Raw genomic sequence first — 16,050 nt, forward strand, 5'->3', positions numbered from 1 at the left:
ATTTGAACCCAGGCCTGACTGAGTGTGGAGGCTGTGTGGTAGGCAGCTACCCTCTCCTGCCTGCAAGGAGGAAAGACTTAGATACTTATCTAAGTCACCTTATCACGTCAGAACACTCGAAGCAACCATTTCTGTCTCACCAGGAATTATCTGATTCATAATAATCGAAAATTGGTCCTCGAGATTTTTCTGCTTTTATCTCCTTTCCTTTCTGATATGTGCTTATAGAAGACATAATGAGTGGTTTGTGGGGATGTGTATGTGTGGGTGTGCACTTGCCAATGTGAAACCATACATTGCAAAGAGAACAGTGCACAGATAAAAGAGATCCAAATAGATTTGTCAACTCCCAGAGTTTCTGTTTGTTAGGCATGTGATTTATTCAACCTCATTGTCTGTAAAATGGAGATAATTAGAATTCAAGACTGTGTTGTTAGAAGGCACATACTCAGTAATTAAATGAATGACTTCCATTCCTCTTCTAAGCCCTCTCTCCTCTTCATTCTTTCACACCATCATCCTGTCTGTGTTCACACAAAGAACTCAAATCAATATATAAGCCAGACCTCTCTTGGAACACTTAGATCCTAGAAAAAGTAGCAACGAGGCACCACCAGTGGGCAATTTCTACTCTCCCCATGGATAAGAAACTCTGAATTTCCAACAGTATGGTATTTAGGAACACATAGTGTTCGGATGCTTCAAACTCTCAGTTTAGCTGTGCCACAGTTGCTTCAAGCCACTGTGTCTCATATCTATGAGTTTGCCTTCTCACCACATAGAATGTGACTACTCTACTCTCCATGGCTTTGACCACCAACTGCCCTCACTAGCTATTCTAAGACTTGCGTGAATATCCTGGGGATCTTCCTCTGGATCCCAGCCCTTCAATCCAGGGCTAACTCTTGTGTGGACTCTGGTCATTCTACTGTTACCAGTGACTGTATCTCACATTTGTCCTGGTGCATTGGGGACTTCACAAGGCTCAGATGACATTTTTTTCTTCAAAAAGATGAGTATTAATTTCATTTGTTGACCATTTATTTTATTGCATCAAACTCATCTCAAACTAACACAGCAGACCAGAAAGCGATGTACTTCCTTATGGTTTTGACTGAACTATGCATAGTGCAAATACAATAACATAGGATGGAGCCTTGGAGAACTCTGTGTGTGTCACAGAAGTGTGTAGAGTACATATGCCAAATCATCCAAAGCCTGAGTGCATGCTGGGTTGAGGCACTTGACTGTAATCAGATCAGGTGTCCCTTAACCACCCGCTCTCTGCTCAGCCATACCTATATGTTCTCTTAAATGACTTTGCCCCCACTGCTATCCTAATGTGAAATTCTGTTTTGTAGCCACATAAATAGAAGGACACAGTTTGAAAACCCTGTCCTGGAAGCCAAAAGGAAGCTACAGCAGCAGCATAACATGCCCCACACAGAACTTGGACCAAAGCCTCTGCAGGCCCCAGGTTTCCGAGGTACGTTACTCTGTGTACGTGCACTGTTTGGGGGGAACGCTGTCTGTCCAAATGTCTGCGCATCCAAGTATGCCTGTAGTGTGAACCATTTCAAGTCATTGATTTGCATTCCCCTAGTCCTTCAACCAGCTTGAGCTGGGTGCTGGTGTTGTTGGTAAACTAATGCATCTAGCAACCACAGATTGAGTTAAAGCCTGGCCGTACCTTATAAGAATTTACAGCATACTGCCAGGCAGAGGTGAATGAGTTCTGACAGTGGGACTGTGTGCTGCAAAGATTTCATAAGTTTGCCCTTGAAAGACCAAGCACAAGAATGAGGCTTATTCTCCTTTGTGACAGTAGACAGCTCCTCATCGACATTACCTAGGCCCAAATCCGTCCGCCCCCATGCTGCCCGGGAGAGGTCTCGCAGTGTGAATGACTTGTCCTCCTTTCGTCGCTACCCTGCAGGGAGACCCTGGCCCTTTGGTAGGTCTCAGGGCTGCTTGCTGCACCTGCCCACACCTGGGAGTCACATAGTGGGAGGACTCACCACACAGATGCTCACATCTAATGGGCTTTTACTAGTGAATGAAGCCACACAGAGGCTTTGGATCTGGGAGGCCTCGGCCTGCTTGCTGACAGTATTCACGCCTGCCCACTACAGCACAATTCAATGAATGTAAAGGTCTCCCAGTGAGCTGCTCTTCGATTGTAGTCATTACTGGCATGAGGGATGCATTGGAGAACAGATCTTAAGTGTTTTCTTCATAATATTTTCTAAAAGCTCCCTGTTTTTAATAAAGCTATATGTAATGTGTAAGTAGCCAGATACATCAAAAACTCTGATATAATGACTCATTATTTTATAGTTTGTGTATTACCTATCACCCAAAATGTAACAATAAAAGTATCATACAGAATACCTGAGTCACCAAGTAGTTTGGCTCTTAGAAATATCAACTTGTATCACCCAGAATATAGCAACTAAAATAATTTTCATCTTATCTGGATGGAATTCTAAGGCGGATACTAAATCTGTTTTAAGGTGTGATTATTACATTTAAAGCATTTAATGTGCTTAGATCATATGTGGAAAATCATGGTATATAACAGTATGTAACAAATTCATGAGCAGACTCTTGGAGTCAGGGTAGAGTTCTATTTGAATTATTTAGGCATATGACCAGGATGTGTCAACATATTGTTACAAGCTGTGTTACCTTTACATTCATAGTCATTATCTGCTAGTGATTTGCCTTTTCCTCACATTTTAGAGTACACTAAACACTATGTGGCTAGTAGAAATGTATTTGTCTGGTGATAGCATCTCACATTTATGATAAAGCAGTATAAGCAAACGTTAACTCAGTCCCAGGTACTCTTTCCAAACAATTGGGGCCTTTGACTACATAGTCACATTCCATTGCTTCTCTTTTTGTGATATCTGCACCTGCTGAAATGTTGTGCTGTTATTCACTTTAGAACAATACAACTACAACAAAAGGTCCATCTCCATGTTCTACCCCTAACCCTCTGAGGCCTGGTGCAGGATGGCCACTCCCACCCGCTGCTAACCGAGGAGCCCATCCAGCTGTGTCTGGGTGCATTGACCCCTTGTCTCTGTGTCTGGAAGCTCTGGCTTGCTGTTGATTCAGCCCAATTTAAGTACAAGAAGGGAAATTTGTGATTGGGAACATTGACCTGACAAAAAGTCTCTCTCTAAACCAAAGAGCTTCTTCTTTCCCTGGATGCCTGGGACTTTTGTCACTTGTAGGATGTTCTAACAGTCACTCCTGTAGTCACCGCCTGCTGGCATTACTATGTAAGACCTCACCTCTAACCCCTGGGATTGCTGCTCTGTGGCTGGCTTTCTCTTATCTAAGAATTTGACTTGAACATGTTTTTTTTTTTTTTCTTTTTTAACTTATATTGGCCAATGTAGAAAAGCCACTCTTCACCCGGGATGCCTCCCAGTTGAAGGGAACATTCCTGAGCACCACCCTAAAAAAGAGCAACATGGGGTTTGGATTTACCATCATTGGCGGAGATGAGCCTGATGAGTTTCTGCAGGTGAAAAGTGTGATTCCAGACGGGCCTGCTGCACAGGATGGAAAAATGGAAACAGGTGAGCCTACAGGGTAATTTTTGCAATATCTTTTCTCTACACACTAATTCAAGGAGTAGACATTATGGTGTAGCAGGTAATCTGCCACTTCTCTTTGGGAAGACCACAGATTATTCCCCACCACCACCAACTTTAACATTATCGAGTTGAAGTAACTTGGAAACAACATTGACTATCATTTGGGTTCATTTCACTCCTTTTTACTGGATTCAAAGGACTCTTGAGATTGACACTTTTCTAATTTATGTCCAGACTTCCTTCTAAGGGATGTGATTAGCATTTCACACTTCTAACTTATATGCAGTGATTCATTTTTTTAAACTCTGTATTAATCTTGTAATATTCTCATGCTAGACTGCCCAGGTTAGATATTTAAATATTCATGCCCCTGCATTTAAATATGCATGCTCGTTTTTAAATTTTCATAGGGAAAATTTTAAAATGGCATTAGTCTTTCCATGTCCTATATAGAGTTTCAGTATGTGGGGCTTTTATTATAGTCCTTACAAATTAATTTTCATATACAATTATATGAATGTCTAGCTAAATTATAAGTGAATTAATTTCACATGGAAACACAGAAGCAAATTTTGAAGGGCAGGGAAATATAAAATATGAAAAGTGCACAGAGTAGAGGAGAAAGTACTGAACTCCAGTTTCACAGTCTTATTTTAAATTCCCTAACCTGGCCCATGACCTTGGGTGAGTCCCATAACTTATTAATTTCCTTGTCTAAAAAAGAAGAAATTAAATGCTGATTCAAGAATTTAGTAACTTTTCAAAGTTCAAGAGAATATCATAAAATAGTAGCTCTATTTCCAAAGAAATACAATCTATCACCATTTTCATATTTTTCTAACATTGTTTTAATTTGCAGTATTGGCTTTCTAAAGTCAATGAGTCCTATTAGATACACAAATTAGAGAATTATTTGAGGGGAAAAATTCTGCCATTTTTACTATCTGTTCATCTATGAGTGTTCATCTTTGAGTTTTCAAGTGGTTTGTGGATGGAGAAACAACATAAAACTGAGGTCTTCTTCTGACATTTTCAATTTTGAAAATCACCAATGCTGGATTACTACTTACTAGATAGTTTCATCATAAAATAACTTTTTGTCTAGGTGCCCTTACTTGTATATTTGTCACTGCCACCCACTGGTGAGTAATAATGCGGATAGCAGATGTTCCATTTCCTTCAAAGTTGAGATTATTTCAAAACCACATTCTGCAAACACTACTGTTGTAAGATATTATGAGGTGTTCATAATTTTCTGCGGGGGTGAGAGAGTGTCCAACGCTGCTGTTCATTTGATAAACTCTAGTAGGCATCCACAACTTCATGTTGCCCAAAAAAATCACAAACATCAAATGATTCCATTTTATTGCCTGTAATTAGCTGAGGGAAATTAGGGGATTAATTTCATTTTAATAGAGGAGAGAAGATACTCAAAACTTTTGAACTTCAGTGAAGTATTTGACAAATTCAATTCTTTTCGTAATCTCTGACCCAATCCATCACATTTGAAAACTAGAAAAGACTTCTTTCAGTGTAAACTTAAACGAAGTGAAAGTATTTGTACATCAAATCATCTTCCTTTCTTACTCGTTCCACTAATTTGTCATACCCATGGCTGTTAGCCTGATTCAAGAACAAAACCATGTAGAATTTAGTAGATTTTATTCATTTAAGATAATCACAAAGCAAGTCCTAATAGAAAGAGAAGAACCAGAAATTTACTTCTGTTTACCAACTCTCATTTAGTGCTAAATCTGTGCATTTAACAAGTACTTGCTAAGCACCAAGGCTAATATAAGAGGCAGCCTGGCTTGATCTCCTGGAGTTTATTTATAGGAGGGACTTCAGCCACATAAACAAGTAAAAAATAATGCAATTTAGGACAAGTCCATCAAAACTAAGATATTGGCACAAAGTCAGAAGAGAGGTGAGCAACAGAAATTTTTGAAAATAAATGTTAGGTTGCCAACTGTATAGTATTAGTGTGACTTGTAATTGTGAGATGATTGCAAAGCAAATGTACACACATTTCTATGAAGATTCCATAAGCTCCATCAGAAGGAACAGCTCTTCAGTTCAGCACAGCAAATATTTAATAAATATCTACATGCCAGGCTTTTGGTGGCCATTAGCAAAATGAAGAGTGTTTCTATCCTCAATACATTTTTTAAATTTATTTGACAGGTAGAGTTATAGACAGTGATGAGAGAGAGACAGAGAGAAAGGTCTTCCCATCCGTTGGTTCACTCCACAAATGGCCGCTACGGTCAGAGCTGCACGGATCCAAAGCCAGGAGCCAGATGCTTCTTCCTGGTCTCCCATGCGGGTGCAGGGGCACAAGCACTTCGGCCATCCTCCACTGCCTTCCCGGGCCACAGCGGAGAGCTAGATGGGAAGAGGAGCAACCGGGACTCGAACCGGTGACCAAATGGGATGCCGGCACCACAGGCAGAGGCTTTACCTAGTGAGCCACGGCGCCGGCCTCCTCAACACATTTACAGTATAGAAATGACTGACATGTTAACAAATCTTTATGTCAATGCAAAAAGAGAATGCATACATAAGTACAGAAATAGTAGTGAGGAAAGGGAGATGAAGTCTGTTGGGAGCTACTTAGGGAAGTCCTCATAGAGATGACCATGGCTGACAGAGTTTGGGACAATGAATAAGCATTTGCTGGGTGGACCGGTGAGGAAAGTCGTACAAAGACGAAATAGCATGTGTGAAGGGATGGCCATGGGAAATACCTGAAGAAAGTCTGAGTCATCACAATGTTCATTAGTATTGCACCTTCAGTGTGTGTATATGGTGAAGTATTGAGTACAGTGGTAATGATGAGAAGTCACAATTAGTTATTAAGCTTGTAGAAAACATTAAGAACAGTATATCGTGGTATATACTCAAGGTTTGAAAAAAAAAAAAAAGGTGGGTTTTTTGCTTGGCCATCAAGATTCTGCTTGGGATGCCCGGATGCCATATCAGAGTGTCTGAGTTCAAGTTCTGCCTCTGTTCCCTACTCCAGCTTCCTACTAGTGCATTACATGGGAGATAGCAAGTGTTAGCTCAAGTAGTTGGATATGGTTTCTGCCTAGTGTGGCCCCAGCCGTTTCAGGCATTTGGGGACTGAAACATTAGTAGGGAGACATTCTCTCTCTCTCTCTCTCTCTCTCTCTCTCTCTCTCTCTCTCTCTCTCTCTCTCCCTCTTCCCCCCTTCCCCTTCCCTCTTCAAATAAATGAAAATAAATGATTTTTTTAAAAAATCATAAACAAATATATCTATGTCTAAAGCCATCCTCATCTAAATTTTTAAGCAATTAAACTTTTAGTGTTTTGTGTACATATTTATCTCTAGACACTAAAACAGTGCTGGGAAAACAGCAGGTGCTCAGTAAGTACTTGCTGTCTGGGCTGAATTCTGAATTCACCTTTTACAATAGAACCTAGTCAGTGTTGACTGGCAAGTTGGCTCCCCACCAGAGCAAAAACAAATTAGCTTTCTAGTTTCCAGATGATATTTTTAAACCAAGTATGTATTAGGGCAACAACTATTTTCCTTTTTGTTGTTACTTTATATGTAAAATAAGCCTCAAGAATGAACAGAGACAATAGGCAGCTATAAGAGATAAATCCTTAGTGCTGAAAAGGTAAGCAGTCTCATTTGACATTGAAATAAGCATAGGCCGGCACTGCGGCTCACTAGGCTAATCCTCCACCTGAGGCACCGGCACACCAGGTTCTAGTCCTGGTTGGGGCGCCAGATTCTGTCCCGGTTGCTCCTCGTCCAGGCCAGCTCTCTGCTGTGGCCCGGGTGTGCAGTGGAGGATGGCCCAAGTGCTTGGGCCCTGCACCTGCGTGGGAGACTAGGAGAAAGCACCTGGCTCCTGGGTTCAGATCAGTGCAGCATGCTGGCTGCAATGCGCTGGCTGTAGCAGCCACTTGGGGGTGAACCAACGGAAAAGGAAGACCTTTATCTCTGTCTCTCTCTCTCTCTCTCTCACTGTATTACTCTGCCTGTCAAAAAAAAGAAAGCAAGAAATAAGCATGAAAATATTTTAATCAACTTTGCTATCTCCAGGCAGTCTGCAGTTTAGGCAAAGAAGTGCCAATAGCTTAGGTGGAGAGAAACTAAAATCTACTGTACCAAAAAAAGGACCCACAGTCCTGCACAAGAGAATCAAGTGTGTGTGGGTGGATGGGGCATTCTGTCTTTCTGTCATCACTGGGAAGGAAAGGAGGGCAGGAGAAAATGAAGGCAGTGACCCTCTGGTGGTCTTATGAGAACTGATGGAACCAGTGCCCTGTGTGCCCAGACACCCTCTGAGTTCTGACTCAGCATTTGTTCTATACACCACAGCAATCAGTCACCAGAGACCCACACACCATCCTGTAAAGTATTTCAAAACTGGAGTTTGGTGTAACATGGGTCACAGAGAAATCCAAAAGGCTTCCTTGTTACATGATGTTTCGTGTTTTGCCCCAGGCTAATTTTCCATCAAGGCTTGTGCTTTTCGGCACATCCAAGAGGGAGAGCAGTTCACCCATCCATGAAGCTCTCCCATAGCATGCAGAACTGGAATTATGAAGTTACTCAGAAGCCGCTAGTTCATCTCTCTTTCTGCCTTCCTTCCTTCCTTTCTTTCTTTCTCTTTTTCTTTCAAGATTCATTTGTTTATTTGAAAGGCAGAATTAGAGAGAGAGAGAGAGAGGTCTTCCATCTGGGAGAGAGAGAGACAGAGAGAGAGAAAGAAGTCTACCATCTGCTGGTTCACTCCCCCAGTGACTACAAATGGCCAGGGCTGGGCCAGGCTGAAGCCAGGAGCCTGGAACTCCATCCACGTCTCCCAAGTGGGTGTTAGGGCCCATCTGCTGCTGCTTCCCCAGGTGCATTAGCAGGGAGCTGGATTGAAAGTGGAATAGAAGGAACTCAAACCAGCACTCATATAGTATGAGGGCTGCAGCTTAACCCAGTATGCCACAATGTCAGCCCTTATTTGCCTCTCTTTAATATGTATCCATGTTACCAGTAAAACCACATGAAAAGATCTGGAAGGATGAACATCTCCCCATTCTTTAGCCCCTGGCAGTTCTCCATTGGAGCAGATCACTGTCCCTGTTGTTCCACTGGCTGCTACCTCTGTATCTTAGTTTCTGCAAGACAGGTCACAAGATTAACCTGGTCAGAATCACTTGAAGAATCTTTTTGAAATGCAGATTCCTGTGCCTCCAAACTTACCGACAGATTCCAGGTTCCTGGAACTGGTGTTCAGGAATGTGTACTAACATACTTTTTTTTACTATTGGTTTAACTCTGTAATTAATACACAATTATTCTTAAATGTTGAAATTTAACTGAAAAGTGATCCCTGTTAAATGTAAAGCAAATGGTTTTAAAAGGGCACCAAAGTAGTTACGTATAAAATATCTCCTGCCCTGCCCCTCCCGAGAACCTTGCAGGACCCTTTCCCAGCTTTCCAGAGGTAGCTGATGAGTTTGTGTTCTTGTAGACATTTCCTTCAGTGGCTGCCCTCACACTCCTAATCAGTGTGTTTGTACAGTTGTCTTGTTATAACAGTTTAGACATTACCCATATTGACTTCCTTTTTTTAATTTTTTAATATTATTTATTTTATTCAAGAGTCAGAGTTACAGACAGTGAGAGGGAGAGACAGAGAGAAAAGCCTTCCTTCCTTCCCCAAAAGGCCGCAACGGCCGGAGCTGCGCCGATCCAAAGCCAGGAGCCAGGAGCTTCTTCCTGGTCTCCCACGTGGGTGCAGGGCCCAAGGACTTGGGCCATCCTCTACTGCTTTCCCAGACCATAGCAGAGAGCTGGACTGGAAGAGGAACAGCCAGAACTAGAACCGGCGCCCATATGGAATGCCAGTGCCACAGGCAGAGGATTAACCTACTACACCATGGCACCGGCCCCTTGACTTCCTTTCAAAGCAAAAGTGAAGTTTGACTCTTACCTCTATCCCCCTCCCATCTCCTCCCAATGGAGTTTTATAGCTACTTTTAGTAAAAATTGGATAGTTTTATGCTATCATGGCTTTATCCATTTGTTCACTGAGCCCAGTAATGTACCATAAATGCATTGCTTTCCTTCAACACCCTGGTGGCATTTCACATTGGCCTTCTCTCTTTATTGCAATGTCTTTCTTAAAAGCACTGTATCCCCCTCCCCCAAATTTCCTCATGTTAGGTAATCTAGAATATCTCCCTTTTTTCTGAGCATTTTTGTCTTTCTACTCCTACCTGGGCTATTGTGCAGCCAATTCCTGGGGACCTCCCATACATCCTCCTAACACAGACCACAATTCTTCCTAGCCATGTCGCCTTCTAATGCATATCTGTCTTATACTATACACAGTCTAAGTCTTGTGATCCTAAATTGTCCAGCCTTGAAAGTGAAACCCTGAAGTTACTAGGAAGCCCTGCATTTGTGGTCAGCTTTCACTGAGAGTTAGGAAGCAAGGACAGACTTAAAAGTCTGGTCTGGTCTCTGGGGATGTGTTTTCCGCTCTGGGAGATGCCAGTGTTCTCTGATTTGCATGTGTGGTGAGAGTTCTGCATGCAGGTATGTGGGAGGGAACGTCTTTGTTCACTCCTGTCAGACACTTCTGAATCCCAGTCTTTCTGGGGTTCTGTGGAGTAAGGGAGAGCCCTTCTTGTCCTTGTTACCCTTCCTCCCTGAGACAGCTATGGCAGGGAGCCAACAAGTAAATAATTTAAGGAGCAAATAGTAAATAATTGAGTTTTTGCAGGCCAGGTGGTCTCTGCCACAGTGTTCCAATTCTGCTGTCATGAAAGCAGCCCCAGACAACAGGTCAACCAATGGGTGAGTTCTTTTGTTCACTTCTGTGATTCTGCACCAGTAAAACTTTATTAAAAATAGCAGGCAGTTTCAGGTTTGCCCCCAGAGGTCTTAGTTTTACAGCTCCTGCTCTAAAATACACATTTCTTGTGATCATGCTCTTATTAACATCCTACGTGCTAGAATTCTCTAGCTGTTATCTTGTAATGGCCCCTCTTAATAATGGATCCTCTCAAGTCCCCATAATTGCTGCCTGTTTATTCATTTTCAAGTCTTTGTTGAAGAGGGAAGCTCTTTGTGTTCAGTCTGTCATCTTGAACTTGAAGCCTTAGAATCTGCAATTTATTCCCACTGAAATATGAGAAGCACCATATGTAGTAGCAAAGTGACACATTTTTCACCTGCTGTATGGCTTAGCCAACATCTCTATCCCCATCTTCACCTTCTGCCAAGCAACGCTATGCTCAAAATTACTTTGAAGGCATGTTTATAGATATTTTGGGGGATTAACTTTTAGAGTCAAATCTACAAGCATCTACCCAATAGAGGAAAAAACTAATTCTTAAATCCTTAAAAATGTATTTGAGAAGAGGAGAGAGAGAGTGAGAGAGAAAGAGAAAAAAGAAAGAAAGAAAGAAAGAAAGAAAGAAAGAAAGAAAGAAAGAAAGAAAGAAAGAAAGAATTCCCATCTGCTGGTTCACTCCTCAAATGCCTACAATGTCCAGGATTGGGCTGAGTCCAAAGCCAGGAGCTCAGAACACCACCCAGACCTCTCGGATACTTGAGCCATCACTGCTGCTTCCTGGTATCTGCATTGGCTGGAAGGTGGAGTCAGAAACCAGAGCCAGGAATCAAACCCAGGCCCCATGATATGGCATGAGAATGGGCAACCAATGGTTTCCTGCTCTATTCTACCCCAATGTTCTTTTGTTCTCCCTAACTATTCTTAGCTCTTTAGCAGTTTAATAAAATGCTATGGTTGTTATTTGAACGTCTCCTAAGAAAGGTATGAGAAAGCTGAAGAAGTTATTTGAAAATGTTTTCCGTATTTTATTTTCCCACCACCTCATAATCAACTTACATCCAGAGCTGGCTCCCTTTTGATTTCTGAACACACACTGCAGTGGTTTCTCCCCATGACTGCCCTCACTTTCCAACTGGCCACCTTAGACAGCCAACCATCTTAGCAAATCCTCCAGGTCTCCCCTACCACCCACCTCCATGGCCAAGTGTTCACATTTCAGTAGTGTACACCAATTAGGTGACTCTGTCAACCACCAGAAACAAATGAACTCATCAGAGAAAGGTACTTTTTCTTCACTTTTGAAGTGCCTATGTAGTTTTCTTTTGCCATATAACAAACCATGCCAGAAATGAGGAATTTGAAAGAACAGTCAATTGTTGGTTTATGAGTCTGCAATCTTGCTGGGGGTCAGCTGGGTCCTTCTCTTCAGGACTCATGCAGGTGGCTGTCACATGTCCCCAGATGCCTGGGTTGTGCAAGGTGGCTTCACTCCCAGGCTGATACATCAGCTGGAGTGGTAGAACACCTGAGGGGCTGGGCCAGCATCTCTCTCTTCACATGGTCTCAAAAACATGGTGGCCTTGGGGCTCCAAAAGTACACTATGAGAGCTGCCCATGCTTCTTGAGACTCAGCCAGGATCCTAGTGATCAAAGTCAAGGGTCAGCCCAGATTCAAAGGGAAGGGTACTAGGCTCCACCTTTGGATGGGAGAAGAGGCAAAAAATATTATAGTAATCTTTCATCCACCATAGTAGATTGTGACTTCTTTGTTTCTGAATTTCCTGAGTTTGTTGAAACTCCCTTGAGAAAATTGTCATCTTTTCGTGGGTACTTTGCTGTCTCACAATCTACCTGATACAGAAGTGTTAATAACATTTTCCCTTACCTTCTGTGCAGTGCTCACAATAAATCACGTTGAACCAACATTCCACACCCAAAGATTATGAGCAGTGCAATCACAGGTCTCTAGCTTTATCTTCCTCATACAAATAAAAGGGGGTGTTCTAGCTACTCAATTTAAAATTTTTTAATCTAGCAAGATACTTAGACTCAGTTCATGTTAGATAATTCTCTAAGCAATCCCTTAATCCAACATCATTTTTGCCTCCTAAAACATTTATGGACGTTAGGTGCTACCAAAACATTTTTGTCACCATAAAAGACAGAAAATACAACTGAACTTCTAGCAGCTGCCAGTGTTAGTGTCTCCAGTAGAGAAGAAATAAATTGTGCTTGTTTCACTTATCAGCGTATTTACTCTTGATTCTTTCCAAACACACCTAACAAGTTCCTAATATATCTACTGCTAGCGATACATCTCTCAGGTCAGTATCAGGCAAGGCCACATTGACCCCTTTTTTATCCACTGCTCTCCTTTGAGAAGTGACACAAATGCCACAGTTGACAAAGTACTTGATTTTAGCTACAAAACAAACCACTTGAGAGGATTAAAAAGGTTTGTTGCACCAATTCTTAAAAATCATGCTATGCTTCATCAATAACTCCTTTAGTTTTCAAAAGAATGCCATTATGGAGGCTTGTTTTTGCTCATTTTTTTCTTTTCTTTTTTTGCTTTGCACAGTGTTCTTATGCCTTCTTCGTTGTTTTTAGATTTATTTTTATTTGTCTGAAAGAGTCACAGAGAGAGAGAGGTAGAGACAGAGAGAGAGGTCTTCTATCTGCTAGCCCACTCCCCAGATGGCCACAACAAGAGCTACGCTCATCCAAAGCCAGGAGCCAGGAGCTTCTTCTGGGTCTCCCACATGGGTGCAGGGGCCCAAGGACTTGGGCCATCTTCTACTGCTTTCGCAGGCCATAGGAGAGAGCTGGATCGGAAGAAGAGCAGCTGGGACTCGAACCGGCGCCCATATGGGATGCCGGTGCTTCAAGCCAGGGCGTTAACCTGCTGTGCCACAACCCAGCTTCGCCTTCTTCATTTAAAATCATATTCTGGACAAAAAAGCTCACTTGAGAAGGAATAACTGTACACATCTTATTCTGGTTCCCATTTGGACACCAGAATCAAAAGCTTTATTACCATTTTACCACAAATATAAAAACTTTCACCACTTTACATGATTCTCCCTACTATTCATCTTGGCATCCACTTAGCTGAGTCACACTATAATTGAGGTAATGCTATTTGTTACGGTTTTACCTGAAGATCACGGAAGTCAATGCACTTATATGTACTTTTATCACTATTATTTTAAAGTTATTCTACACATAGTCTTTATATTAATTTGCAATACAGGTTTGCCAGCTTACTTAGCAGCTAAAGGAAAAAGTAGGTGGGGCTTCAACTCAGTCAAAGAGCAGAGCTCAGAATGGTACTAGACATTTCAACAGCCAGGAGGTTACAGTAAAGTACTCTTACTGGGCACAAAATTGACATTTTAAAAAATCAGAAAGTTATTATTTAAACTGAGTGGAAATAGACTGGAGATTATGGAGTTAAAATTATGATTTTATGCTTATTCCTTGGAGAGGTGGCTGTCTGAGTATGCTAGTGAAAACTATTCAGCATAAGATAGAAATAAAATCACTATCCAAATGCATTGAAGAACTGTTAATCATTTTTAAGTATGGGTCCAGAATCACCAGTTCCCTTGCTTGCAAATGAACCAGAACCTACAACAAGATGCAAAGATTTACCAGATCCTGCTGCCTGGATTGCCATAGGGTCAGGTTCCTGAAGTTCTACTATACTCCCTCCCTTAATGAATGGAATGCAGCCTTTGGTTCCTCTGGAAACAATCTACTTTTTATAAAATGTGCTTTTTTTTAAAATCTTACCTCCCCTAGATGAATTAGAAACTCTTAATTTTTGTCACATCACACACACACCTGACGTCGGACCTGTGTCTGTCTGACTTGATCACTAATAAATGCCAAGGCTTGGCTCAGTACCAGGCACATGGTAAACACTACTTTGCTGGTTGAATAAGAGAATGAGTCTTTCTATGCAGCAGTGATTTCCCCACAGGGATTCCTATGGAGGCATGAGATTGGCTCTGCAATCATAGATTCCTCTATAATTATTTATGCTCCCCAGAGACAGTTATTTAAGGCTTTTCTTAGTCTCGCCTAACCAAACATCTCATCAAATGAGCTATTACATGTAAAGTACTTATTTAGGACATAGCACATGAAAACTCTTTAAAAAAAAAAAGTAGTGTTTATTCTGTAGCATTGCCTCCCAATAAATCATTTTAAATTTAAAGGAAATATCAAAAAATTGTCAGAAGTGTGGTGCCATGTTGACAACTCTTGGTCTGTTGGCAAACTGGCAGTTCCAATAGGAAGATTCCAATAGGGTTATGGGTGGGAGGGAAGTTATGAAGGGGAAAAAGCCATTGTAATCCATAAGCTGTACTTTGGAAATTTATATTTACTGAATAAAAGTTAAAAAAAATTGTCCAGAGAAAATAGAGATCATTCAGTGTTTAAGCAGAGATAGGAAAACTCATGGGCCAGGTAAAGTTTGAAATGGATTTGGAAAAATGGGTAGAATTCAGATCTAAGCTCCAAATTTTTTTGCCTTTCAAGCTAGGAGAATAATAATAGAGTCCATAGACACAGGAACAGTTTGGCATCATGGAAGGTAACATAAAGATCAGCCTAACTAAAATGGAGCATAGAAATCTAGGGGCCAGTGCCATGGCTTAGTGGGCTAAGCCTCCACCTGTGGCACCAGCATCCTATATGGGTGCTGGTTCATATGCTATCTGCTCCTCTTCCAATCTAGCTCCCTGCTTTTTGTCTGGGAAAGTAAAAGATGGCCCAAGTACTTGTGCCCCTTTACCAGTGTGGGAGACCCAGAAGAAGCGCCTGGCTCCTGGCTTTGGATTGACCCAGCTTTGGTAGTTGCAGCCATTTGGGGAGTAAACCAGCAGATGGAAGATCCTTTTCTTTCTTTCTTTCTTTCTTTCTTTCTTTCTTTCTTTCTTTCTTTCTTTCTTTCTTTCTTTCTTTCTTTCTTTCTTTCTTTTTCTTTCTTTCTCTCTCTCTCTCTTTCTCTCTTCCTCTCTCTTTCTGTAACTCTACCTCTCAAGTAAGTAAATAAATCTTTTTAATAAAGAAATCTATAATGATAGGATCATAAGGAAATGGTGATTATGATGATGATGGCAATGATGATAATGAAGATAGATGATTACATAGACAGATACCTTAGCCCTGTGTCTGCTGCCTAACTTTTTATTTTTAAAAAACTTTTATTTGATGGATTTAAATTTCCAAAGTGCAACATTTGGATTATGGTGATTTTCCCCCCGTAACCACCTTCCCGCCTACAAATTATCCCATCTCCTACTCCCTAATGAAAAAAATTTAAAAAAGGAAGATTCCAATTTTTTTGAGTGATTACCACGGAAAATTGGGGTGGGTTCCATTTAAATGTGCCTTAGAATTCTAACCCCTATTTGCTAAACACATTTTGGGGACATTGTTAACTTACTCTTCATTTGTTTAATGGCTTTTTGATATAGTGACCCATTCCAAAAAATGGAAGCAAGTCAATCCTGGATCATAATAAACAAAAAGAAATCTCTAAGGAGGACAAGATTGTTGACGAATGATTGAGGAGAAGTGTTTCTGTTAA

The 16,050-nt window shown here is 41.3% G+C and overlaps 1 protein-coding gene across 1 annotated transcript in view; it reads left to right on the forward strand.

Annotated features, from left to right (window-relative positions):
- MAGI2 (membrane associated guanylate kinase, WW and PDZ domain containing 2) overlaps positions 1-16,050 on the forward strand; it is a 1,616,214-nt gene that overhangs the window by 1,260,802 nt on the left and 339,362 nt on the right. The window contains exons 8-9 of the mRNA XM_062210835.1: positions 1,362-1,486; positions 3,411-3,593. Coding sequence (XP_062066819.1) covers positions 1,362-1,486; positions 3,411-3,593 — 308 coding nt within the window. The remainder of the gene's footprint in view (positions 1-1,361; positions 1,487-3,410; positions 3,594-16,050) is intronic.

The sequence above is a fragment of the Lepus europaeus genome, chromosome 1 (assembly GCF_033115175.1).
Source record: "Lepus europaeus isolate LE1 chromosome 1, mLepTim1.pri, whole genome shotgun sequence".
Classification (NCBI taxonomy): domain Eukaryota; kingdom Metazoa; phylum Chordata; class Mammalia; order Lagomorpha; family Leporidae; genus Lepus; species Lepus europaeus.